The sequence below is a fragment of the Mirounga leonina genome, unplaced genomic scaffold (genome assembly GCF_011800145.1).
Source record: "Mirounga leonina isolate KUSES-001 unplaced genomic scaffold, KU_Mleo_1.0 Mir_170, whole genome shotgun sequence".
NCBI classification, from domain to species: domain Eukaryota; kingdom Metazoa; phylum Chordata; class Mammalia; order Carnivora; family Phocidae; genus Mirounga; species Mirounga leonina.
Genome location: NW_023270433.1, coordinates 12,329,270 through 12,356,316, shown reverse-complemented (window position 1 = coordinate 12,356,316; position 27,047 = coordinate 12,329,270). Strand labels below are relative to the sequence as shown.

At 56.3% G+C, this 27,047-nt stretch overlaps 1 protein-coding gene across 2 annotated transcripts; it reads right to left on the bottom strand.

Moving 5' to 3' along the window:
- Window positions 1–1,198: 1,198 nt before the first annotated feature.
- LHX6 (LIM homeobox 6) lies at window positions 1,199–26,511 on the bottom strand. Of its 2 annotated transcripts, XM_035015890.1 has the most exons (10): window positions 26,272–26,511; window positions 25,040–25,111; window positions 24,488–24,670; window positions 24,030–24,151; window positions 15,029–15,249; window positions 11,909–12,009; window positions 11,591–11,686; window positions 11,204–11,378; window positions 7,998–8,101; window positions 1,199–3,400 (listed from the first exon to the last, which is right to left on the bottom strand). In XM_035015890.1, the coding sequence occupies exons 1-10, from the start codon at window positions 26,353–26,355 to the stop codon at window positions 3,380–3,382; spliced, it is 1,179 nt and encodes a 392-aa protein (XP_034871781.1). In that variant the 5' UTR covers window positions 26,356–26,511; the 3' UTR covers window positions 1,199–3,379. The 2 variants fall into 2 exon arrangements, with proteins under 2 accessions (XP_034871781.1, XP_034871782.1); XM_035015891.1 differs by lacking the exon at window positions 25,040–25,111.
- Between the last annotated feature and the right edge of the window lie 536 nt (window positions 26,512–27,047).

The window sequence follows — 27,047 nt, the reverse complement described above, 5'->3', positions numbered from 1 at the left end:
GCTTTGTTCCTGATTCACCAAGAGCTGCCAGGAGAAGGCGGGCCTGTGGAGGCTCTGACAAGGTCTGCAGGGGCAGGAAAGTGGCCCTCAAACCAGTGACCCAGAGTTGGCAGGCTAGGCAGAGTTAGGAGTCAGAGGGTGGCCTGGGCACACTCAGCTGCTCCATGGAGGGGTCCTGGGGGGTTCCCCCTCCCCTTCAGGGCAACATCACCTCTGTAGAATGACAGGGTTTATCTCCACAGGGGTTTCCAAACTGTGCTTTGAAAACAGAAGGCACATTCATGTGAAGAAGCACACACACACAACTAAACTAAGCTAAACTATTTTTGAAAGATACACATATATCTAAATCAATATTTGATAAGTGGATTGGAAGAATGGAGAGGGGAAGGGCAGAGACAGGGCCAGGGATGGCAGATGAAACAACTAATAAAGACAGGGGCCCTGCAGAGGTGAGGGCCATGTATACCCCGAGCTGAGGTTTATGAGCAACTCTGTGCAGGGCCAGGCAGGGCCACTCCACTCCCCTCGAGAGCTTTGACTTGAACCAACAGTTCTGCTGCTAAAAGAAAAGTGGCCAATGAGCAGAAAGATGTTCTCTCTCACTCCCCAGATTGTGTGGTGGCTCTGGAACCCAGTAAGGCCCAGTAGGAGACCCAGACTTGTGTCAAAGCTGGAGCCTTGTCTCCTTGTCTCCCTGCCTCCCATCCCATATTCCCATCCCATATTCCCTTTACTTCCCTAGACCAAATTCTCCCACATCTTCCAAACAGGCTCCCCTGCCTTTCCCCTCCCTGGCCCCCCAACATCTCATTTTTGCACCTGTTCTGTCCCCCACCCCGGCCCCCACAGCAAGTTGGAGGGATCCTACTGTTACAGCATTGGCCAGACTGAGAGCTCCTCTTGGGCTGGTGGGCTGGGCCCTTCTCCAAGCCTGCAGAGCCAGCGTGGGGCCCAGTAGAAAGTGTTTGCTCAGGACTGATATGGAGCACAGTAGCCAGACCGACTGCCTGCAAAGCTTTGAAGAAGAAACTCACCGTCCTGTCTTGGCAGCGCATGGTTGGGTTTAACTGGGTCCAGGAAGGGGGACTGCACTGTCTAGCAGCCCAGAAGCCTCAGGTGCCGAGGGCCGGAGCCCTTAACCAGAGAGCAGGAAAGAAATGGAATCCCATCGCGTTCTGGATTTAAGTGCCCGCACTTCTACTTGCATTAACTTTATTTATTACACAAATAGGACATTTACAAAGCACAACATGAAAGGTATGTAACAAAACAGACATTGGTTTTACAAAAAAGTGCTTACAATTTTTTTCCGTGTGTGTGTTTTCTCCCTCTGTTTTGTATTTAAATAAATAGTCTTGGTGGCCTGTGCGTTCCCAGGCTGCTCTAACAGGCTAGTGGAGACATGTCTGAACGGCAACGTGCTACAACCACGTGATCCACGCAAAGAACAGACCCTGGGGGAGGCTCAAGGCAGAGTGGGTACTAGGTGATCCTGGGCAGGGCCCGGCTGGCCACTTACCACATGGCTGTTGTGGTCGGGGCTTCGGTCATCAGGAGCAAAAATCAAAGGAAACACAAGAGCTCCCCAGTCCCCAGGGATCAGGCCCGAGTTCCTCTTGTGAACATCGGCACCCTGCACAGGGCCAGGTACAAGCTACTCACTGGATGAGCTCTGAACCGAGCCACACTGACCGCATTCTGGTGCTACCTTCTCTTGGCCCTGAGTCCCCTGGAACTGTCTTTGGAAGGGAAAGGAAGCAGGTTCCCTTCTTGGGCTACACCCGTGCCTCGCCCTCCTCCAGGTCCCAGAGCAAGAGAGGCATATAGGTTTTCATTTTTAAGTGCCAACTTCAAGCATTTGGATTCCGAAACCTGATCCAGACTCCGAGAGTGATACAAGAGTGATACAATCAATCAGCGATGTCTACCACGGACGAAAGCAGGGACAGCAGATACATATGTGCCATGAACGTGCTTTCCCCGTCCTAGAGTCTCCTTCCAAAAGCAATGCATCAGGCTAACCGAAGCAAGAGGGAGGACTTGGGCTAGAACATGCTTACTAGCAGCCTCTAGTGGGAAATGCATCAGGACACCAAGTAGTTCTGAAATTACAGGATGAGCTTGGGACAAATGGGCGTCCCCTGAAAACATAAATCATGGTCTTGTGTAGCCCAAGCCCTTTCGTTTGGGGTGGAAGAGTTACAGCAGAATAGGGATGTGAGCACAGCTGTGTCTGGCCTCCACGCTCCCGAGTGGGTGTGGCTGGCTCCGCGCAGGGCTGGTGGGGAAGCCCCCACGTGCCCCCCTGGAATCCTGGGCTTGGCACACTCACCTAGGCAGCAGGCACCCTCTCTCTACTCAGAGATGGGTCCAGAATTAGCATTCCTACTGCCGTTTCCCTGGGCTCTGTTTCTCCAGCTGCCCTCATGATGGCCCCTCCAAGGAAGACGTGGCCCAAGCAACCCTATTAGGAGTCAGCAAGTAGCCAGCGAGGGCCGCCGGTTCTAACCCACGCAAGCGTTCAGAAATGCCGTCGTGCATATCAAACAGCATCTCTGCCACGTCTCCTGTATACATGCTGGGTAACTAGGTAGGAACAGTCTCCCCCCGGTACACACCCCGAGTCTTCTCTTTCCTCTCCTTAAAATAGCTAGTGCCTCCCCCAGCCCAGCATACCACATCCTTCTCTGGTGGGAGTCCTAGCCGCACCCCCCACCCCAGCCCCTGCCTTTCCCCCTGCCTCTTGGTCTGGGCAGGCCTCCATCTCTGCCCTGTTGGGCCTCTCAGGGTTGGTCAGTGTCTCTTCTCTCTCTGAATTAACTTGACATAACCAGACAGATGGAAATGATAAAATTAGAACATAGCTTTCCTTTGGGGACATCCCACAAACACTGTAGAGTTTTCCAGACAAAAGCAACAGAGTGGATAACATTGGGGGTTGTCGGCTATTCAGAATTCAGAGATGGTTGCAAGGAAGTAGTAAATAAAGGCCAATACGGGAAGAAAGAAAACCTGTAAATTAGAAGGCTGTTGGCATTGCACGATTCAATTTGGCCTTTTGCTATTGTAATCAGCTTAAGTTGAAGATGACTCCTGTCTAAATGGAAAAACAGGCCGTTGTTTTCACCCAGATTCCAAATTTCAGGGAGCTCTGCCTTCCGAGAGGAGGACCCCGCAGTGCTCTTGGCAGGTTCTAGTTGTCAGCAGGAGAAGGGAAGGCCAGGCCCCGGGGGCCCGGCTGGTGGCAGTCAGGACGGCGGGTGAGGGGTGGATGCGGAGTGGGCGGATCCCTGGAAGTGGGGCTCGGACACCAGCTTTCAGCAGCTGCGGGGCAGTTGGAGGGTGCCCGTGGACAGATGCACCAGGGCCGGCAGCGTTAGTACTGAAAAAGGATGACCTGCAAGAGGAGGGCGAGGAAGGTGGCTGAGTTGGGGGCCTGCCCCACCGGGTGCCCCTCCCCCAGCCCGCCCAGAGGTCCTGGAAGGCGTGGAGAATGAGGGGCGCTCAGGGCCCAGATCTGGTTTCAAATCCTAGCTCTGCCACTTACTTGCTGTGAGACCCTGGGCAGCTCACTGCACCTCTCTGAGCCTGTTTCCTCATCTGTAAAGCGGGGGGGGGATGACAAAGCCTCTCTTTCAGAATGCGGAGGCTTCAGTGAGATCCAAGAACAGCAACACATGTCTGCGGGGCCCTGTGCCCTGTGCCCAGCACCGTGTGAAGTGCCTTACTCACGTTATGTGACAGAAGCCTCAGCCCCGTGAGGGTGTCCCGCCATTATGCCCATTTGACAGGGAGGGCACTGAGGCTCAGAGAGGTGAAAATCAGTAAGCCCGGGATCACACAGCTGGGAAAAGGTGGACCCAGGCCTGGCCCCAGACCACGCTCTCTTTGTTGTAACACATTGCCCTCTGCTTCCGCAAGCCACCAGGACGGTTGTCACTGACACTCGCTACACCCCGGGCAATGGGCCAAGCACTTCACTGGATCTTCACAAAGCCGAAAGGCAGCCAGGTGCCTGACACACTGTGGGTGATCAGGAATGCCTGCCCCTTTCCCTTGCCCTCTTCCTCCTAAAGCACAGGACTGGCTTCTCATCAACCCCCCACCCCCCACCCCGCCCCAGTCAACTCCCTGACGTTCAGGTCAAGGATTACTGGCTGGCTGGTCAGTGGGAGGTGCCTCGTCACAGTAACATGTCAGGAGGCCCTTTCAAGTGGGTCTGGGGACATCCAGTGGGCATGGCCATATGGCTGTTCCATTTTCTGATCAGGAATGTTCCTTGCCCAGAGGGTTTACTGTGAGGAGAACCTGGAGGAAAGCAATGGTGACGCTCTCCATAAGCATAATCACAATAACCCACATCTACGAGCCCACTCTGTGAACCACGTGCTGTGCTAAACGCTTCCCATGCGTTATTGCGTTTGCTCTCGGCAACAACCTTTGGGGGTGGCAGTCGTTATTATCCCCATTTTGTGGGTGTGGGAATGGAGGCTCAGAGAAGTGGATTGTGTTCCCAGGTCTCACAGTGAGAAGGGGACAGAGCTGGGATTCAGAGATGGCCTGACTCCAGAGCTCACACCGCACCGTCTCATCCAACCTTGGGCAATGCTCTCTGACCGCTGGGATGCCGGGCTTTGGGCTATTACTAAGAGAAGCTTTCTCAGGAGAGATAACTCGGTGGGCCTCAGTCTCTCTGTCTGATCAATGACAGTATGGCCCTGATTTCTAAGAGCTTTCCAAGCTCTGAAACTGTGAAATCAGGGGACAGGACCGAGAAAGGCGGTTCTGGAAACTTTCAGGCATGTGTGGCCAAATGACGATGAGGCGGAGTCAGGGGGTTCTCCCTGCAAATGCTCACAGCCCTGTCCTCCTGGCCAGACCAGCGCTGGTCTTGGGTGGGTTCAGAAGCCTGCCCCAGGGGGTACTAAGTCTCCTCACAGCTCCGCCAGGCAGGCCTGGGGGGATTTGGGAGAAAGTCCGAAAGTCTTGCACTGATCACACACAACCCACCGGGCCTCGTGGTTTTGGCAAGAGGTGGACAGAAAAGGTCCCAGGAGCTGGCAGGAAGGGCTGACAGTGAGAGGGTGGGAGGTCGTGAAGGAAGGAGAGACATTTTTTTCTTTTTTTTGCAGAGCTGCTGGATGTGAAGTTGGGGACGAGGCCCAGCAAGAGAAAACTCTGGCTAGGCAGCCAAACCCAGGGGTCAGAAACCTTCTACAGCAAAAGCTGCCAGACCCGAGACTGGCTCATCCTTCAGACTGAACCAGACATAACCACAAGCTTAGCTGAGTAACCAGGAGACAAGGCTTGGCTCCAAGTGCTGAGCCCAGCCCGAAACACTTCCAAGGCTCCCCTCTGCCCTGCAGATAGAACCTAAGCCCCTCGCTCCACAGTCCAGGCCCTTCATTGTATGACCCCTGCCACCTCCTTGGGCCTCAGTCATGCCAATCACCCCGTGGTCCCTCAGACCCAGGCTCCTCTATGCCTCTGGACCTTTGCACATGCTCTTCTCTTGGCATGGTTCGCCCTTCTTCCATTCCCTGCTTCTCCCTAAGAGCTCATCACTTCCTCTTCTGGGTCCTCAAAGGCCATGTTCACCCCTCACCTCAACTGCTCTGTCACCCTGCTCACCGCCTGCTCTAAGCCACACGCTCCTTGAGGACAGGGATGGTGCCTGCTCGTCTCTGCAGGCCCTGTGCCAGGTCTGACGGGACAAGTGCCCTTTCACAGGAGAATGGCAGTTCTGATGCGGGCAGTCCTGGGATGGAGGCCAGCTCTACCCACACTCACGGTGTGACACTGGTGAGCTACTGCTCTGAGTCCAGGTGTCGGAAGGTGTGACATGGAGTCAGTCAGAATCATCCTCCCAGGGAGGCTGTGAAGGGTGAGGTCGGAGAGAGCACTGTGTAAACTGTAAAGTGCTGGGCAAAAGGAACTTATGGCTGACGTGTATGGACTTCGGAGCCCAGCAGACTCGAGGCATCCCTGCACAGGTCACGTCATCTCTCTGAGCCTCAGTTTCCTTATCTTTACCAGGAGGACGGCCACCCCCACACCCACAGACACCAATCAAAGTACAGAAAGCACCTGCTGTGAATGGAGGCGTTCCTGGAGGAACAGCAGCTCTTGCTGTGAGCAGGACCCCCTTGGCGGGTGCTCCTGGGGCACACTCGCCCACCACTGATCTGCGGCATTTTGTACCACATGCTACCATTTACTTAGAAATCTGTCTGCGCAACCAGGCTGTCTGCACCATATCCCTGCCCCTCGGTGCCCAGCACGGAGCCGGGCACACAGCAGGTGCTCATTCAGGATAAGCAGAGGTGTCCTGCGGGAGTGGCTCCCCCCGCCCAAGCCTCCCCAGCAGACTCTCTAAGGGTGAGGCTGGGGAATCTGCCTCTTTACTAGCTTCCCAGATGATTCTGAGGTATGCCAAGACTGTGCTCTGCTGGCCTGGAAGGTCCCTGGGGACCCTTCCAGCTGGAAGGAACTGGCCCAGTCTTCCTGGCCCTCCACACCTGCTGACTCCTGGGGCTCCCTGCCTCCCTGAGGCCTGCTACAGCAGTGTTTCCAAAAGAGGCCTCCATTCAATAAAACTAGAAAAATAAATAAAATAAAATAAAAGAGGGGCCCCAGGCTGGCTCAGTTGATAAAGCATGAGACTCTCTGATCTTGGGGTTATGAGTTTGAGCCCCATGTTGGGTGTAGAGATGACTTAAAAAAATAAAATCCTTAAAAATAAATAAATTTAATTTAATTTAAAAAGAGGCCTCCAGGGCCTCCCCACTGCCCCAGGACAAATTCCAGACTCTTCCACCTGGCAGCCCTGAGTCCCCCACCTCTCCTACTGCTCCTCTCCCAGTCCCCCTCCTCTCCCACTGCACCAGCAATGTTGAACTGCTCAGGGTTCCCCAAGAGCCAGGGTGGTTCGTCCTCTCTCTGATGAACTCTGATTCAGCCTTCAGCCCTGTGCGCAAACATTGCCCTCCTCCGGAGAGTCCTCCTTGTGTTCCTCCTGAGCTGTGCCCCGACCCTCCGGCTCCCTGGGTTCTCCCATCAGTTTCATCACCCTGGGTTGTGATTCTTTTGTGTCTTCTCCTCCAGACTGTGGCCCCCACAGAGCAAGAGCTCTGCTCTCCTCATCTCTGTGTTCCTGGCCACTGACTCGGGGCTGCCGAGCAGTCAGTACATAGCAAATGTCAGCTGAATAGATGAGGAAATACACGGGTTTCCATCCAGGCTCTGGGACCTGGAGCAAGCTGTGCCTCAATTTCTCCACTCCTAAAACGAGGGGCCATCCTAGGACAGAGGCTTGCAAGGCTAACTGAGAGGTACCTCGGCCCTGAGAGGGAGGTGGGGGTCCTACACACTCTGTGGTTTCACCTGGAGCAGCTCTATCCACTTTTCTCTGTTTTATGGGTTCTGGGGAAAAAAAATTTTTAAAGGGTGCCAGTGCTTAAAAACAAAGCTTTCAGGCCATTGGCCTGGGGGCTGTCTAAGCACCCTTCTGGATGTTCAGTCCTGATGCTTGAGGTAACCAGAGATCCCACTTCCACAAAGGAGGCCCTGCCAGTTGACCAAGGTCCCCTGCTACTCTGCTACCCCGGGGCCCCACCACATAGGGGCACTCACTCAACTGACAGGGATAAAAATGAGGAAGGAAGAACAGGTGACAGGGTAGGATGCAAAGTGGTGTGTGATATAAACCTTTCCTGGAACCACAAAATGTGAGCAAAGTAACTAAAAATCACAAATCTAAAAAAAAAAAAAAAAAGGCCAAGTATTGGTGTGTGGAGGGGGGAGCGGGCTACAAGGAGGCCTGTGGAGTGGCCGTGCCCACAGAACACGCTGCTCAAGCGACTGCCTTGGGGGCAAGGTGCAGGCTGGAGGATTCTGGGCGGAGAGGGTCTGCCACAGAGCGGCGTGGTGCCTGCCAGAAACCCATCCCTGGCAGGAAGGCTCTGCCCCACCACACCCAGCCTGGCTCCACTTACCTTCTCACCCCGGTTGGAGAGCGGCCCATCCAGATCGGCTTTGAGGTGGACGGGGGGGGCGGTGTAAGGCAGTCGGCAGTGCACCTGCCCGCACTGTACCTGACCTGCGGACGAGAGGGCACCTTGGGGCTCGTGGTACAGCCTCCACGCAGGAGCCCGTCTGCCCCGTGCTCGGCAGGCTGGAGCCCTGGGACCAGGTTGACCTTGGCCACTTACTGGCTGTGTGTGGCCGTGGGCAAAACTTCAACAGAGTTGGTTGTAATGCCCAATGTAAAAATCTTTATAATCTATAAAGTGCTATGTGATAACTGCCCAGCTCACTGATACACACTCCTAAACAAGTACGTATTTAACACCGCTATGCCAAGCTCTATCCCATTATTAGGATCCTCGCTTGGTGCCCTTTACCTTCTTATCTCCCAGGTATCACTCAGGCTTTACCCTATACCTCCTAGAGGACCCTGCACTTGTATGTCACCTTCATGATCCTGTCCCTGGCCACCCTATTTATAACGGCAACCCAACACCAACACTCACCCCTACCCTCCCTAGCCTCCTTCCTAGCTTAGTTTTCTTCCTTCGCACTTACCATCATCGGACTTGCTGTATATTTTTACTGTTGACTTGGCATTGTCTGTCTTTGCCAACTAGAATACAAGCTGTAATGAGGGCCGGAATTTTTGTCTCTTTTCCAGATCTAGATCTTTATGGATTTCCAGCACCTAGAATGGGGCATGACACCTAGCAGGTACTCTTTGAATACTTGTTGCATGAATCTCTGTACCTTCTTCCAACATCTAAAGCTGTGGGGGAAAGTCCATCCTTATATCTGACCCAAATCTCTCATGTTTCAGGGCTTTGTCACCACAGGGGGGAAGTCCATGGCTTCTCTTGTCCCTACCCTTCTTTCTCTCTGGTCACATGGTCCCAGGGGAGAGCCCTCTACAGAGACTTACAATTAATATGTAACTTAGGACAAGTCACTGTGCTTTCTGAGCCACAGTTCCCTCATCGGTAGAATAAAGCAATTGCATAAGACTGGGGATTCTTAACCTGGGGCATTCCAGGAGTTTATGAACAGCCTGGGATTCACACTGAAAATTATGTGTGCATGTGCATCTTTCTGGGGTCTGGTTCCAAAGCTTTTTATCGGATTCCAAGCTCTAAGGCCCCAGGAAACTCAGAATCATGTGATTTTAGTTAACTGCAAAGCAAACTGCTGAGGTGTCCTTCAGTCCTGCAGCCAGAGGCAGCAGGTCCAAACACCCTCGACACTTCCTGCCCCACGCTGGATTCCACCTCAAGGGGAAGCGGAAAGGGCACCCTCAGCCCCTTCTCTGAGCATCCAAGACACATCTAGGCTTCATCGACAAAGTCTGTGGGTAGAGTCCTGGGGCATGACTCTGGAGGCCGTGGCCCCACTCCCAAGAGGGTCACCGAGACCCATTACCAACTCCACAGCAAGTGCGAGCTGGCAGCCCGGACTCCTGGCACCTAGAGAGTCCCTGGTCCTTGGCACCTTTAACAGACGAACTAGACGTTCAGTGGGCTCTGTGCGGCCTGAACGTTAAGTCATTGTTTAGGAAAGAAAGGAAGAAAAGTCCCTCCTCCAGAGCAGATGGTTCAGAAAAGAAACAGTGCAAAGAGACGTGGTTTCCAACTGGCTGCCTGGTGTAATCGGCAGGATTCTGCACAGCCAGCTGTACCAGCCAGAACCACCACCATAACGAGAGCAGCTAATACTTCTCCAGCATCGACTGAATGCTGGAGACTTGATGTCAGTGATCTCATCTGATGCTCACACACAGCTCTGAGAGAAGTATTCTTATTGTCCTCATTTTTACAGATGAGGAAATTGGTTTTCAGGGAAGCTAAGAAGCTTGCCCGATGTAGTAAGCGGCAGGGCTGAGATCAGAAGCCCGACGGTCTCACCCCAAAGCCCACAGCCAACCATTAAGGAATACTGGCTCCCATTACTGTGGACCCTTGGTTTCCTCATCTGTACAATGAGATAGTGATGTCTGATGTTTACACATATGCTTAGTATAGTGTCTGGCCCATGGCAGGCGCTCAGTGAACAGCAGGGCTCTCTCTGACCCTCCCCCTTCTCTTTCCCTTTTACTTGGAGCCGGAGAAGGGAGGACTCATGTTTATGGGTATGTTGTGGTCACACCCAGCTTTGAGGAAACAAACAAGGCCAAAGGGAATGAAAATCCGTAAAAAGCACCTGCTCAATAGCAGATTCACTGAATGTTCATTCCCCCCAGAAATCCACGAGGCTACCTCCCTCTCTCCTCCAGGTTCCTACTCAAAGGTCACTCCACCACGACCCATTCCATCACCCCCATGGCATCCAGTCCCACTGACATGCCATCCCCTCCCTCCTTTATTAGTTGTCTCTCCACCCATGTCCCACTCTGGAATGTGAGCCCCAGGAGCACACAGACTTTGGTCTGTTGTGTTTTCCATTGCATTCCAGTGCTTAGCATGGAAGACGCTCAAAGAGTATTTACTGTACACATGAGTGGATTCTCACAGCCCTGTGAAGTAGGCATTATTAATGTCCCAGTTTACAGATGAGGATACTGAGATTCAAGGAGGGTAGGTAATTTGCCCACAGCCTCCCAGCTGGGATACTCTGGCCTTCTCCTACAACCCTAAACACACCCATGCCACAATGCTTTCTGGGCTATGGCCTGCCTGCATTCAGCTCCTCTGCTGCCCTGCACTCCTACCTCCCCTCTCCTTGTGTCTCACTAATTCCTATCCATCCCTGCAGTCTCAGCTTGCTGAGAGGCGACATCTCCACAAGCTTGCATCCAGCTCCTTTCCTATAGCAATCATCACGATTAAAACCATGCTCTCATCTGTCTGGTTATCGTGCCACGTTTTCTCTCCCACCAAAACACAAAGACTTTACCCATCCTGTTCTCTCCTTAGTCCCTGGGCCCTGGCGCTCACAGTGGGTACTTGGAAAGTATTTCTTGAATGGCCGTAGGGCTTTTCTCTACGAAGGGTCCCGTCTCAGTAGGGCCGAGACCGGGAATTTAGCCCCTCTCCCCAACCCCTAAGTCCGAGGGGCTGCAGACCCCACGTCTTCACCCACCGGGATCCGAAAGGCCTCCCCACGCCTCCTCCTCCTGCGCGCGCTCCTGCGCGCCCCCCTCGCCCGTAGGCCCGGCGGCCTAGGAGTTGAGGTCACTTACTCTCGATGTAGCCGTGCAGGGTGACCATGCGCGCCCGCTCGGGGCTGCTGAACGGGGAGTAGTGGATGTCGTCGGACAGGGCGGAAGGGAGGCGGGACGGCGGCCCCCCGGAGGGCGGCACGGGATGCTGTGGTGTGTGCTTTTTATGACGCGCCCGGCAGTTTTGAAACCACACCTGGAACGACAGCCTCAGCAGCCTCAGCCTTGCGGAAAAGGGCTGGACGCGCCGCCGGGAGCCCCCGAGCCGGACTGCTTCGTCGCCTCGCGCGTAATGGCGGCCACGTGCGCCCGGGCCTGCGGCTCCCGAGCCCCGCCCCCGGTGGAGGGCCCGCCCCCGACCCGAAGGCCCCGCCCCGCCCCGAAGGCCCCGCCCTCCCTCGGCCCCACCTGGATGACCCTGCGGCTGAGGCCCGTCATGTCCGCAAGCTTCTGCAGCGTCTGTGCGTCGGGGTTGTTGTCCTGCGCGAACTGCGCCTGCATAACCTGCGGGGAGTAAAAGGGGTAGTGAGGCAAGAACGCGCCGAGGTCTCCCAGACCCCGGCCCAATCAGAGAGGATCCGGCCCGGAGGCCACGCCCCAGACAGCTACGGCCCCTCCCCGCCACCCGCGGGCCCAGGCAGAAGGGGCGGAGCCAGAGGCTCTCTCGGCCCCGCCTACCTCCAGGGCCCGCCCACACCCCCGGCCACTCGCAGCCTGGCCGGGTACCTGCAACTGCTCGGCGGTGAAGGATGTCCGCGCGCGCTTGGCCGGTTTGGGCTGACTGTCCTGTTCCGAGGGCACTGCCCCCTCCAGCGTGAGGCCGTTCCCTGGGGGTGACAGAAGTGGCTGACCACGCGTCCCCATCTCTTCTAGTGGCATCCTGGAAAGGACGGGGGTGGGGGCAGCTGGTCCCTGGAAGGGTCAGGAGCGGAGTTGGCTGGGAGCGGGGATCCCAGAGTCGTAGTCCCTGAGCTCTGTCTTTTAGAAAAGGGGCTGTCATTTCTGAGCGTTTGCTCAGTACCAGACACTGCTCTTTCGGTGTGTCCTTTGTGTCTGGGTCACAGCCCCATTTTACAGCAGAGGAAAGAAACTGAGGCTCAAAGAGAAGAAAGTCCCTGCCCAGGACCTTTCTCACCTAGTGGCTTACAGCTGGCTGACCCTAGTGCCCCAAACTGGACTCCCTCTTAGCTAAGCCAGGGAAACCAAAGGCTGGTGGAGGTAAGATGGAAGCAGGTTACAGAACTGTGATTCTAATTTTGTAAAAATGGATGGAAGCAAAAAGGTTGAAAGGATATACACCTAGGTGCTAGCAGTGGTTACTTCTAAGGAGTGCACTTATGGAGACTACTTTCAATATTTCTGTAACTTTTGAGGTTTTTACAGCAATCATATGTCACTTTATTTCTCTAAGGTTTAATTTTGTTAACTGGAGCATATGTTAGCCATTCTCTTTCCACTTATATTACTTTTACAATCACACTAAATACATTCCCATTTTATTTTTTCTAGGTAATACATGCTCCTTAGCAAAAACTCAGAAAATTCAGATAAGCACAAAGAAGAAAATAAAAATCACCAGTAATTCCACCACGGTTCACAATTAGTTGTATTATTATTTTTTTGTTTTTAATTAGGAAAAACGCTATGTTGGCGGGGCGGAGGGGGACCAAACTAACATGGCACCATACATACAGAGAAAAAAATCTGGGAAGATATGAGAGGTGGTAACGTTTAGAGTGATCTTTATTTTCTTCTTTTTGCTTAACCATCTTTCCTAAGTTTTCTATGATGGAAGGGTGTGTGTTTAAGCTTCAAAGTAAAACAGCAGGGGCACCTGGCTGCCTCAGTTGGTAGGGCATGTGACTCTTGAGCTCAGGGTCTTGAGTTGAAGCCCCACGTTAGGCATGGAGCCTACTTAAAATTGAAAAAATAATAAATAAATAAATAAATAAATAAATAAATAAATAAATAAAATAAGAGTAAAGGGACGCCTGGGTGGCTCAGTCGGTGAAGCATCTGCCTTCTGCTCAGGTCATGATCCCAGTCCTGGGATCGAGCCCGGCATTGGGCTCCCTGCTCAGCGGGAAGCCTGCTTCTCCCTCTCTCACTCCCCCTGCTTGTGTTCCCTCTCTCGCTGTCTCTCTCTCTGTCAAATAAATCAATAAAATCTTTAAAAATAAATAAAATGCTTTAAAAAATAATAAAATAAAATAAGAGTAAAACAGTAAACTCCACTGAGGGCTGCTCACTAAAGGAGATCTGAGGCCCCAAGCCTTCAAGCTCCCCTGCATGGTAGGAGTCTGGGGTTGGCCTAGAGGCGAGAGAGAGAGTTATAACTGGCAAGGCTGTGGCTAGGGATGGTCCTGATTGGTCCAGATATGGAAGGGGGTCACTGATGGGCCATGGTATAGAGGGAGCCTTGACTCCTGGGATTCCATCCCAGTACCACTGATGATTTGGCCACCACTGCAGGTAACTTCATACAACCTCAGCCTCACTTGCTTCCCACCTAGGTCACTTAGTCCTGATCCTGGCAGGAGAAAGTGATGACCTTGGTGTGGCCATGGTCTGGAACACTCTAGAAATTCCTGACTAGTTCCCAGGCTAGGAACTGAGGTCGGGTGGTCCATATCCTCCAGAGAGGCCCTGAGGATGGGAAAGACACTTTGTGGTATTAATATCCCCCTGGGAAAGCAGGCAGGACAAGGATTGGTGTGCCATTTTTTTCAATGGTTAAATGAAACTTAGAGGGGCGGCCACATCCCAGCAGCCTCCCTTGTTTAATGAGGTCTGATTAAGAGTCCCTGGAGCTTGGGAAGGGGTTGGTATGGTATGGTGGTTAAAAGCCTGGGCTTTGGAGTCAAGCCAATTGCTAGTATGTAACCTTTGGCAAATCACATACTGCAGATAACCTCTGCATGTTTCCTCATCTGTAAAATGGGGACACATCAGCTACTTCTTGGGGTTTTTGTAAGGATTGCACAAAATAATCCACATTACAGAGAAGTTAGCAGCTCCCAAAGACCCAGGCAGGAAAATTATGGAAAAGGGTCCCTGACTCTGTCCTCAGCCCAACTTCCATTCTTATCCCTTTCTAACCACCAACCCACCTGTGGCTCAATCCTCACAGTCCCCGGAAGATGTGAACCCTGTCTGCTGGCCTCTGTGTCTTGGGGAGACACAGTATTGGAGCCAGAAGAGATTTAGGGATCTTTCTAGTTGACCGTCTATCTTGCACAGACAGGGTGACTGAGGCCCAGAGAAGAAAGGAAACTTCATATGTTTCCCAGAAGCAAAACTGGAGCTCATGTCTCCAGACTGAAAGGCCTTTTTCCTTACAGTCCAGGATGATACCCCCCAGCCCCAAACCTCTGGCTTGGAGTTTCTGGCAGAGGAGTTGGGAGAACAGAGTGGAATCATCTCTCCAGGACTGGCCCATGGTCAGGTGCAGGCAGCAGGAGGGCCTGAGTCCTCAGGCCAACCAGAACTAGCCAAAGGTGGAGTAGGCTGCCCCATTATGAGAATCACCTCTAGGGTTCATTGAGTGTCTCCTGGCTTTACAACACATCAGCTCATCCGTCTTTGTGAAGGTGTCTTATCATTACCTCCATTTTACAGATGAGGAAACATCTGCCGAGACAGACTGTGACTTCCTACTCCCCAGCAAAGGATGGAGCCCAAAGCACATGCTCCGTGTATGCAGCCCCACACCTAGGCAGTCTCCGGGTGGTCCACGGAGCGCCTGCTCCTAGAGGAGTGTGGTCAGTTCCTGCGGTGCTGGGGGGCGGGGGGGAGAGGGCTGGGCACAGAGGTGTGGCAGGGTGCTGGGCGGGGCGGGTTGGGTACCGTTCTCGGCGGCCCTCTTGAGGTTCTCGATCATGGTGTCGTAGTGGATGCGGCACAGCACCTTCTCCTCGACCAGGCCAAACTCCTCGCCCGTGGACAGCTGGCGCTTGCACGAAAAGCAAGCGAAGCAGGCCAAATGGTAGGCATTGCCGCGTGCCCGCCGCACCCAGTCGCTGGCATAGATCTGTCGACCGCACCGTGCACACTTGGTCCCAAATCGGCTGCGGGACACCGGGACAGGAAAGGGGGGTGGCGAGGCTCAGACAGGCTCCCCCTTCCCCCTCCAAATCCCAGTGGCCCGCCAGCACCCTGCCTCCTGGCCTTTGTTCACCCACAAATTTCCCTTTGCCTGGATCCGCCCAGTACTCCACACCCCTGCAGACACCAGCTCACCTTCACTCTGAGAAGGTGAGCTGGTGGGTGGTTTTTATTTTCTTCTTGGTGCTTTTCTGAGTTTTCCAAATTTCTACAATGGTCCCTTACATTCGTAGATAACTAATCTGTTCATTAAAATATATCGTGCTAGGGAAAATATATAACATAATAACATGCAAGTTTTTGAGCACTTAACCACATGCCCAGCAAGATTCTAAGTGTTTTATGTTGATTATCTCAATTAATCTTCATTTCGCAGATGAGGAAAATGGGGACCAGAGAGTTAAAGTAACTTGCACAAGGTCACACAGCTTGCAAGGGTAGAAACCCAAGACGAATAAACTGTACCCCAGCGGTAGAGATGCTCAGTGTTTCTTGGGAGCATAGATGGATGTGTACTTACTGGCTTTGTGCCCTTGAGCAAATTGTTTAACCCCTCTGAGTTCTCACTTTCCCTGCCCTGAGCTGAGCTAGGTGACCACGGCAGAGACTGCTTCTTAGTACTTTGCAGTCTATTAAGTACCCAGCCAGTCCCAGACTCCGAAGCCCCAGGACATTCTAACAGGAAATGTTAAAAAGACAAACAAACAAACAAACAAAAGGCCCAGATCAAATGTCCCCTCCCCCTTAAGCCTTCCTTGTTGGACCTTTTCCCCATCTCCCCCCACCCACCCACCCCCTGCCTTGTAGCCTGGCTATTTGGGTGTGCCTGCCTCCACTAGCCCACTGGGAGGCCCTCCAGGAAGCTGTAGAGTCTGGTTTACCCAGTCCCAGAAGTCAGCGCAAGGCCTGACCCCTGAGCACCAGGGAAGGTTTTTCTTTAAGTAGATGACTCATTCGGTGACCCTGTCCCAACCCTCAGTTTCCTCTGGTGCCCACTCTATTTCAGGGAATGATGCCGCCACTCATCCAGCCCCTCAAGCTTAGAAATCTAAATCATGCACTCCTCCCTCTCTTCAACCCCACATCTAGCCAATCACCTGGCATTGTTGGTTCTTTCTCCTAAGTATCTTTGGGATCCCTGTCCTCCCCAGGGCCACAGCTGCCCTCCTAGGCCAGAATCTGCTCTGCTCGGCCTGTTGCCAGCGCCACCCCGGCCAACAGCCGTTCCTCCACACAGTGGCCACAGCAGAGTTTCCAGCATGCGCAGTGAATCCTGTCCTGCCCTGCTTAAAATCCTTTGGTGACTCCACTCAACCCTCGGGATCTGACCCAAGATCTTTGGCATTTACAAAGCCTGGCGGACCACAACCTCTTAGACTCATCTCCTCCCTAACTTTCCCCACTCACACCCCAGCAGGAGTCCCAGGCAGCCAGGAGGGAAGGTCAGTGCCAGGTCTCTATGGCCCCCTCTGAAGCACCTTCCCAGCCCAGGCCTATGCACAGACAGCGCTCATCGCACACCGCCCCCCTGCCGAGTCCCCCGGTTCCAGCACCAGTCTGGCAGCATGGGTCAGGCGGGTTTGTAAAGGTCAGATTCTTCGGCTCTCCCTCCCACCCCCTGTATTCCTGGGAGAGGACCAAGAAGATCTGCCTCTGTGTCCCCAGGGCCGGCACACTTCCACCCCGAGGAGCACTCGGAAATGCCTGTGAATGTGTGCAGAAACCAGTCGAGCAAAGGCGCTCTGGTTACAGCCTCGCCTGCCTTGGCAAAGGCAAGCAACTGTCAACTGAGTAAACAGTCTTGGTTTAAACCGAGTGCGGGAGCGCGCGGAGGCCTTGGCCCGCCCCGGCTCCAGACGTAACTCCAACGCCACGGTCTCTGACCAGGAGCGCAAGGGGACCCTGTCGCTGGCGGCGCGGTTTGCTCAGTCGGGCTGTGCTGCGCGCCTCTGCTGGGTCAACTGCCCCCCAAACCGAGGCGGTTCCGAACCTCGGAAACTCGGCTTCCCCAGGGGACAGCCTAGCACAGCCCGTGGTTTCTTTCCCAATCTCTCAGTAACGGGGAGAGGAAACCTCTTAGCCCACCCCTGCCTACTCTCGCCTAAGGGCGGACCCTGGGTTCCGCTGCCCCACCGCTTGTGCGCCGTTTAGGAGCACTTTCTGGCCTTGGAGAGGAGGGAGCGGCCAGTCGAGTGCAGAGCAGATAGAGCGACCCAGGGTCCCGGGGCGCAACGTCTTCATTGCACACCCTCGGCTTCGCGCAACCGCGTGAGGCGGAGACTGGCGCGCATTTTGCACACGTGGAATCGGAGGTTCAGAGAGGACAAGTGACTTGCCCAAGACCACAAAGAGCGTGGGGCTTGAGGTCAAGGTCCTATCTGAAGTGCAAAAGGAACCTAGAAACCTGCGGAAGCAGCTGGGCGGGAGATGATTAGGGCTGGATCTCAGGTGTATTAACTGGAAACGGGCCTGGTCTGACCCCGACGCGTCCCGACTCCCAGCCCCGGGTCCCGGAAAGTCCCGGGCGTAGGGCCTGAGGCCCAGCGGACTCCGGAAGGCGGGGAGTGCGTTCCCAGGGAGAGGGGAGAGCCGGGGAAGGGAAGGTCCTGGCCTTCAGAGGCCAGGTGAGAGCGACCGCGTCTCCAACCGGTCGTCTCCGTGCGCCACGACCCGTGAGCTGCGCCAGAGTACACGACCCGGATCCTCGCGCGCGGCTGTGCCAGATTCCTTGTCCTTTGCCAGAGATGAGTCCAAGACACCCCGCGCACCCCTGATCTTCCCGCTCCACACGCCCGAGACGCCCCGGCGCCTTCTGCGCCTACACTGTAATCGTACACTCCTTGCTCCCAAGCGGACCCCGCGAGTGGTCTCTCAGCAACTTTCTCACCCTCCACATGTCACCCCAAATGACAAGAGCTGTCCCCAGCCGTAGGATCTCCCCGCGCTCGCCGTGGTTCCTCCCCGTCAACGAAATCACCTTTGCGATGGATTCTTGGATGGGGCTGAGGGGGTCATTATGCAGTTTTGGATGCGTTTGCGGGCCGCTTCTGAAACGTATCCTCCACCCAGGGCAGGGGTCAGTGGCACAAACAAGGGGGCACGAGGAGGCTTACGGATCGAGGCTCTCTGACAAACCGATAGACTCCTTCCCAGGCGGGCTGCGAGGCCCGAGCCGCCGGATTCCGGAAGCAGCGAAATCGGCGGCGAGACAACGAAACTTCAAGAATGGGGTGTTCGGGAGCTGCGAAGGGAGCGCCAAAGGGATTAGGGGGCGCGGCTACCGCCCTCCACCCCCAGCCTTGTGCGCGCCCCTCCCTGGATCCCGGCGCGCGCCGTGGGGTAAAGGCGCAAAGGACAGACACGCTCTGGGCGTGGAGAGGTGTTTGACAGACGCTGCGCATCCTGGCAGCTGCTGAAAGGAGTGGGGTGGCCATGTGTATCTCCTTAACCTCTCCCCCCTGAGTAGGGAACAGAGACATCTAGGTACTCGTGGTTGTGCGGAGGGAGCTGTGCGCCCTTGACCAGGTCAAGCTCACTCTCCTGGCCTACTTCCTCTGGGTACCGAGTTGGTGTTCAGTCATTATTTGTTAGATGAATGAGCCTCAACGAAAGAGGCTTTCAGAGTTTCACTACGACTCCTTTCCCCCTTATTAAGATACCCGAAGCTCTGGATGGGAAGCTGGAGAGTCGGTTTGGAAACTCAAACCAACATTCATGTATTTTGCGTCCAGAACACTCACTTGATGGCCTTAGAGAGATTCTAAGAGGCCAACAAGGTGGACTGGAGGTGGAGCCCTTCCTATCCCCTCTGTTCCTTCTTTTCTAGGCAAACTCTTAGAAGAAGCCAGAAAAAAACAGAACCAGCAATTATGAGGTTAAAACGCCCCGCGCCTCGGAGGTCCCGGCCCGAGGCCCCTCCCCAGAACTCCTCTCTCCGCTCCCCCAACATCTGTCCCCCAACAGCTGGCGGCCGCTGGGCCGCTCTCTGCCGCGGTGGGGGGCCGCTTCCCAGCTCTGGGCCTCCCTGGGGACCCTCGCTCTGGGGGAGGGGTGGGGTTCTCCCGCTGGAGCCCGCAGTTGGAGCTTGGGCTCTAGGAGGAAGGCCAGAGAAGGCTGAGGGCTTGCCCTAAGTCACATGGGCCAAGCAGAGGACAGGAACTTAAGCCGGCTGCCCAGTGGCCCAGCCCAGGACACTCTGAACCCCACCCGTATCAACGCCAGGAGCAGTAGTTAACCCTTTACTCCCCACTCCAATGGGCAGAAGGCAAGAGGGCCAGGGACCATGGTGACCTGATCCTGGCAAAGTTGATCTAGTCACAGCCTCTGAGGAGGTCACTCCTGTCCTAGTGCTCCCAGGGCCCACCCAGGAAGAGTCACACACCAGAGCACCCAGCTGGTGCTCCTTGTATGAAGCCAATGAAACTGGGCAGGGGATCTCAGGGCCAGGAGAGAGGGGTCTTTGCCATTCCACGACCTCACCTTGTAGAGAGCTGCGGCTGACATATCTCACCTATAAAAGAACAGTACTGAGTGTTTTAGACACAGGGATGGTGGAGTCATGTGGCCATGGGGCTTACCCAGGCTCTGCCACTTACTAGCTGCGTGACCTCACCTCTGAGGACCTCAGTTTCCCCTCCTATAATGTGGGGATTATGACAGTATGGTAATCACAGGGTGGACCTGAGGATTCAATGAGATAGAGCATGTCACGAGTTAACGCAGTTCGGGGCTTGAGAAGAGCTCTGTACATTCTGGTGCACAGTATCCTCACCCCTGTCCAGCCCCTCTTACACTCTCTCACCGAGTGACCCTGGGCTCCACTTCCCTCTCCCCCAGGGCATCAGTCTCCCCAACCATACAATGGGCATGATGCTTGGGGGGTTGAATGAGGAGGCACAGCAGATCAGTCCATGCCCCACTGGGGGGGGGGGGGCAGCAGCTGCAGGTCAGTGGGTGGGAAGAAGCTGTCTGAGGCTGTGGTTGCTGAGGGCAGTGGAGATATGAAGGGCCCAGAAAGGAACACTATTTTCCCCCCAGGACTTTTCTTCACTTCTTGGAAGAAAATAGAAAGAAAAATGGTCTTAACCGAAAAAGCAAAGAAATTAAAAGCAATATCATATTTTCCCTGGTGGTTTGCTAGGACTCAGGGAGTGAGGGTTACTAGGAATCTGGTTGAACCCACAGGGGCTGGTGAGGTCCCCCCTTGGAAGGAGAGTTGGAGAAACTGAAGCAGAGAGGCTGAGCAGTCTTGCCAAGGGCATTCCCCCCCCTCCCTGCCCCTTCCTCTGAAGCCTCCCTCCCTGGTGAGTTTGGAGGGCCTTCCTAACTCCTAACTTCCTGAGCCACCAACACCAGGCTCGGCCAAGGGAGACTGTGGGTCTCTAGGACGGTGTCAAGAAGAGGCAAGAAGAGGGATGGAGCAGAGGAGAAACCCTTCCCTGAGGGATAAGACCAGAGGCCAGAGGACCATGGAAGACCCCCCACGCCCCCCCCCCCATGAGGTCTTGGCCACTTCCTTCCTCCCCCAGCCCTACTGGGAGATCTTCGCCTCTCCTAGGGCAGAATGCTCCAGTCCATATCCCACCAGACGCTTGACCTTGGGCTTCAGGAAACAGGGCTAGAGAAACTCGGTGCATGGCCTCTGCGGGAGCCCCAGCTCTTGAGGGGGACCTCTGTCACCCACGCCAGCATTCATGCTCTCCCCAGGAAAAGCTCCTTTGTGACAGCCACCCAGAGCCTGGGCTGATCCTGAGAGCAGACAATAGTCCCTGCCGGGCGCTCCGCAGCGGCTTTTTCTTTCCCTTTTTGTGGGTTTTACCATTTTTGTTACAGGTGGGGCTGCCAGGGATGGGTTATGCCTGCATGGAGACCTGGCTGGGGAAGAAATGATCAGGACAGCTACAATTCTTCCCTCATTCCAGGGAATGTAAGCTTTTATCCCGTCCATTTTCTTAACCAAAAATCTGTTTTAGTTTTGCTTTTGGGGCTTTTGTCACTGGAAAAGGATTAGCGCTCAGAACCTGCCGCCTAGAAATGGCCTGGCCCCATCCCTCCAGGCAAGCCCTGCTCCTCAAACTGTCGGTGGAAATGCCATCAGGGGACTGTGCCCAGCATCCACTCTGCCAAGCAGGATAATGGTGACGATCAAGGCATCCATAGCACCTGCCATTTAGGGAGACTCTACAGAGCCTTCCTCCCTACACTGGCCTCTTTGGCAGCTCAGACAGACAACCCTGGAAGTAGGACACTGAGGGCAGAGAGATGTAGTCACTTGCCCAAGGTCACACAGTGATTCAGTGTTGGCTTGATAGAGCCCAATTACTGCCTGTCCCCATAATAGCTACACCCCCCCATCCTCCACCCCACCGCAGTGGGAAGGGGGACCCCAGAGCTAGTGAGGCTCCGAACAGTGGGATCAGGATCTCAGTTTTGACTAATCCTTGAAGGTCTAGTAAAGCACAGCATCCAAGAAGGCTCCGTCCAGCCTGGGCATGAGCTGAGGCTGGGGAAGCAGGGAGGAAGCTGCCAGGTCCACTGTCATCAGGAGGGCCAGGAGAGGGGTCTAGCCCTGCCTTACTCCGCAGAAGGAGGCCGACATACCATCCTCCTGGGTTCCTCAGGCTGGAGCCCTGTCCCTGGCTAGCTGATGAGCCCAATGAGCCCTAAAACAGCAGCTGCTTGCTTTTGGGGTTTTCTTGTTTGTTTTGTTTTGTACCAAACGGAGGCAGGCATAGAACAGGGAGGTGGCAAGACAAGGACTCTAACCTCCATTTCCTGCCCTGGCCAGCCAATAGTCAGATGGGACAGTGGAGAAAGACATACCCACTACGCGATGGTAACCCCCTCTGACGCACACATGTGGCAGTCCACATCCACAAATCCACATTCACATCACACCCGTGGCTCCTCAATGCCAGGGCTAAGGCCTTCAGCAGGAATGTCCCCTCAGAGGAGAAGTGGGGTAGGAAAGACGGGATTTCAGAATTCTCACCCTGTCACCTCTGGGTCCCTGTCCAGACATAATCTTGTCCCCACTACCTTGCACACATGCACGCACACACACACACACACACAAAGTCCCAACATTCACACGGAGACCTACACTCCTGATGCTCACACATAAACTGAAAGACAAATACTTGTCATAAAGGAATGTACACACTGGCTTCGTACCCCTGACCTTGTTCGGTGACACATTCGTCCAGTGCTACCGCACAGACACTCAGACGCTCCTTGCATGTTGAGTCCCAGGCCACCCGCTAGATCCCCCTCTCCCCATGCACACCCCAGGTGCACAATCTTTCACATCCATACACAAAAGAAGGGAGAGTCCACTTCTGAAACCATCCTTCCTATGGTTTCCCCAGAGTACTCCAGCCCCAAACACTGCAAGCTTCACCCTAGACTCAAGATCCTCTCTTTCCAAGTGCCAGGAGACTCCAAGCCAGAGGTAAGGGGGCAGGCATTACCTTCCCACCCCTTTCCTTGACTATCCGGGCCAGGGGTCTTTCTAGGAAGACTGAAGCCATGACCTCTGCAGAGGCTAGGATGGGAAGGACGTCTGTGGGTTACCGGGTGGTAACAGGGGAGTAGCTTTCTCCACTTCCTGATGAAGCCCTTGGGAACAAGCATCCCTCCCAAGAACCGGTCCCTCTCTGCTCTCCCAGACTCTTGTAGGCCTGGTGGCCCGGCCTCAGGTCAGGTTCACGCTTCCCGCCAGCATCAGGCCAAGCGGCCCGCTGTGCCCCTGACCTCGCGGTGACCTCGACCCCGTGACCAGGTCAGGCCTGAGCGCGCCGTTAGGAGCCCGGCGCTCGCAGGCGGCCGGAGACGCGGCGGCGCGGCGGGAGGGTGAGCCTGGCTTGCTGTCGAGAGCTGCAGGGCCGCGGCTCTGCAGCGCGGAGAGCCCAGCCCAGGGTAACCCTACTCGGCGGCCCTGGTGGCTGGGCCCGACTCTCCCCCTTCCTGTCCCAGCGAGCGGCGGCTCAGCGTCAGAGCCTGGACCCGGCAGAGGCTGAAGCCCGAGACCGAAACGACGACGGAACGGAGACTGAAACAGGCGCCCCGGGACCCGGGCAGGATTCCAGACTCCCAATGCGACACTCGAGCGACGCCGGGGTCTGAGTTGAGGCGGAGCCGGAGAGGTTGGGGCTTAAGACGAAGCGTTTGGATGTGGGCCGGGATCTGAGAGCTGCGAGGCTAGTGCTTGGGGCCTGGCCAGACCCAGACCCACGGAGGAGTCCAGGGCAGAGCCGCAGCAGGGGCCTGGAGCCCAGCTCGGGGTCGGCCGGGAGAGACGCGGGCACGGCTGCAGTCCGAGCGGGGTTGGACCCCGGAGCTGGAGCGCTCTGGGGGCGTAGCCAGATCGCGGCTGGGATCCGAGCGGGTCGGGGCCGGAGCCCGGGATGTCCGAGCTCGGCCCAGGCGCTTGAGGTCGGAACTGGAGCCAGACACTCTGCAAGCCCCGAGACGGAGCCAGAGACGCGACCCAAACCGAGTGGGCCGCAGGAACCGGAGGCGGGTCGCGGGCCGGGACCTGGGCCGGCCCTCGCGCGCTGCCTGGAGCTCCTCGTTCGGGGCGCTGAGAGCGGGCGGGCTGCGCCGGGAGTGCGCTGGGGGTCGGGGCTTGGGCGCCAGAGACCGCGCGCCGCCAAGGCGTCCTCCGCGCGCGCCGCGGGGGGTGGGGGTGGGGGTGGGGGGGCCTGCCTGCGGCGACACTGCTGGCCCAGCGGCCGCAGCCTACCTGAAGTAGTCCATCTTGCAGAAGATTTCCTTGTTCTTGATGTAGCAGCTGTTCTGCTGCCTCAGCGACGTGCGACACACGGAGCACTCGAGGCACCGCACGTGCCAGATGAGGTTGTTGACCTGGGGAGGGGGCGGAGGTGGGGGACGGCTCAGAGCGCGCCTCTTTTCACGCCGGGCCCCAGCCTCCCCGGCCCCATTTGCAGATACTGTAGCTGGAGGTCTGAAGGTGTGTAGGACTTCCCCACTTTTCCGCTGTAAGGTAGAATTACACTCTTCCCATTTTTCAGACGGAAACCCGGGGGTGCGGAGAGACTCTAAGATTTGCCCAAAGCCGCCCAGTCAGGCAGCGCCTGAGCCAGGATTAGGAATGTAGTGGACCTGGCGCCGGCGTTGCGGTCTTCAGGGATGCAACCCACACCCCGCCGACACACACGCAACACCCCGCCCCGGTCTCACCTTGAGCAGGTACCGGTCCAGGATCTCAAGGCCGCAGCTGGAGCAGATGTTCTTGCCGGCGGACGGCACGGAGGAAGCGGCAGAAGGCGGTGAGCAGACGGATGGCGTGCTGGGTGTACAGGGGGAGGCCCGGCCCTCGTCCTTGTCCAGAGCGCCTGCCAGGGCCTCGGCGTCCGACTGAGCCTGCAGGCGGGGAGACAGGGAGAACGGCGCCCTGAGCTGAGCGCCCAGCTCGGAGAGAGATCTGGGGCCCCAGCGCATCAACTGACAACGAAATTCTCCCGACACGCCGTTCCGCGGGCTACAGGATAGGAATGGAAGGGCCTACTGCAGAGGAAGGGACGGCCCCAACTTTCAACCCGCGCGTCCTGGGTGCTGGGGACGGTTAAAGTCTACATTTCCGGCCGGAAAACCGAGGCGCAGAGAGGGGCGGCGCCTTCCCGCAGTCCCCCGGCGCATGGACAGCGGTTCGGGGCCGGAAAGCCGGTCAAGGTCCCCAAGGGCCGGGCAGCCGGCGGACGGGGGAGCGAAGGCAGGGCCGAACGAACTCACCATGGCGGGCGGCGCGGTGCCTTCAAGACAGCGGGTGGTCGCTTTGCAGCCGGACCCTGGCTGGGCCATCACCTGGGGGAGGGGGAGGGAACTCAGGCGGCGGCGGCTGCACAACTAACTGGCTCCGCGCAGCCTGAGCCCAGCGCCTCCCCGCGCCTGTTATATAAACGGGCGCGGAACAATGAGTCTTAACTTTGTAGTGGGCATTTAAAGCCCTTCCCCACAAAAGCGGTGTCTCTCTAATGAAGCAATTTGAATTTGGATTGGATTTTTTCCCTCTCTCTCCCCCTCTCCCTGCACTTAACCCGTGGCTCTTGAAGTAATCGCTTAGTTCCCTTGCAATCCAAGCCTCTGAGGGGGGAAAAAACACGCGCACACACACAAACTACCTGCAATTAGAAATTGTCGTGAATGCCCAAGATAAGAGGTAGCCAGAGTGTCAATTCCAACTGTCAATCAGTGAGATCCATCAGGCCGCCCAAAGAATTGCAAATTTGATTTTTTAATGGTAGTAATTAAAAATCGAATTTTTTCTCCCTCCACCCACCCCCCTTCCTCGCTCCCTTCTCCTCCTCTCGACACAAAATGCAACAAGGAGAAAAGAGAGAAAGAAAATAAAAAGGAGATGGGTGGAGGGGGGGGGCGTTCGAGGAAAATAAAACCCGGAGCGCTGGGAGCATCAGCCCGCAAGCCCAGCGCGCGCCGCGAAATTGATGCCGCGATAGTGACACGAATTCAGGCGCCTTTCGAGGGCCAGTCCGAGGGAAACCCCGAGCAAAATGGGGGCGAGGTCCGGGGGAAATGGCACCAAAAAGAGAAAACGGAGGCGTCCAAGAAGAGGAAAAAGCACCCTCCAGCCCCTCGGCGCGCCCGGGACCGGCCCCGCGTCGGGATTCTCAGCGTTGCGCCAGCACAACCCCCGGCGCATCGGCGCTATCAGCGCCTATTCAGACGGACAATACCCGCCTCGCCTCCTCTTGATTCGCCTGTGTCTTTGCTAAATCGCTTTTTGAGAAATTCCTCCAACATTTGCATAATGTGTTCCCGCTTTCCGCGACCCCCCCTCCGCGCTCGCGCGCGCTCACACACTCACATACACACACTCACAGGCGCACCCCCGAACCCCTCCTCCCCGCGGCCGCCCGCCACCCGGCCCGGCCCGGCGGGGTCCCGGCCCCTGCCCGACGCCGGTGGCCCGGGCCGCTCGCCCGCTCGCCCGCTCGCTCGCTCACCTGGTCGGTGGCGGGGCCGCCCTCGGCCGGCAGCCGGCAGCCCTCGGGCAGCGCCGGGGCGGCGCTCTCATGCTTCCAGTACATGGGCCGGGGAGCGGCGGGCTCGGCGGGCACGCAGCGCGGAGAGCCGCGCCGCCAGGGGCCACGGCCGCAGCGGGAGCAGAGGCTGAAGCAGGAGCTGGAGAAGAGCCGAGGCGCCGGCCCCGCCGCCCCGGGCCCGGCCCCAGCCCCCGCCCCCGGCCCGCGCGCAGCCCCGGCCTCCCTGGCTGCAGCCGCTGCTGCCTCGGAAGAAGGTCCCGACAAACTTGGAGAGGCCCCCGCCCCCTCCTTCTCCTCCGCCTCCCCCTCCTGGTAGTCCTCCTCCTCCTCCTCCTCCTCCTCCTCCTCCTCCTCCTCTCCCTCCTCCTCGCCCTCCTCCCCCTCCAGCTGCGGCGGCGGCCGCCCTGCCGCTGGAGCCCCGCTCGGTTCAAGATGAGTCATGCGTGACCAATCCCCTCCCCGCCAAGGCAGAGCGAGACACACACAGCGAGGCAGCGACCCAGAGACACACACACACAGACATATAGACACACAGAACCTCAGAGCTGCTGACAGAGACTCAGACAGCTGACACACAAAGGCATCAGCCCCCCCTCCCACTCAGCCCTCACTACCGCCCCTCCCTCAGGGGGCACCCACGGCCCTCAGGCACAGCCCCGCTCGCAGGTACAAGAGGGACCCATGGTCACACTGCGGGCCGAGCTGGAGTCCCACTCCCGGTACATCTGTGTACATAC

Excerpts from the sequence above, each read along its gene's own strand:
- LHX6 (XM_035015890.1), bottom strand. The coding sequence starts at position 26,355 with ATGTACTGGAAGCATGAGAGCGCCGCCCCGGCGCTGCCCGAGGGCTGC. Across the intron at positions 8,102-11,203 it reads CCTGCACGGCTACATCGAGA|GTCAGGTACAGTGCGGGCAG; the intron begins GTAAGTGACCTC and ends TCTCGTCCGCAG. Across the intron at positions 3,401-7,997 it reads TCTCCAACCGGGGTGAGAAG|GTCATCCTTTTTCAGTACTA; the intron begins GTAAGTGGAGCC and ends CTCCTCTTGCAG.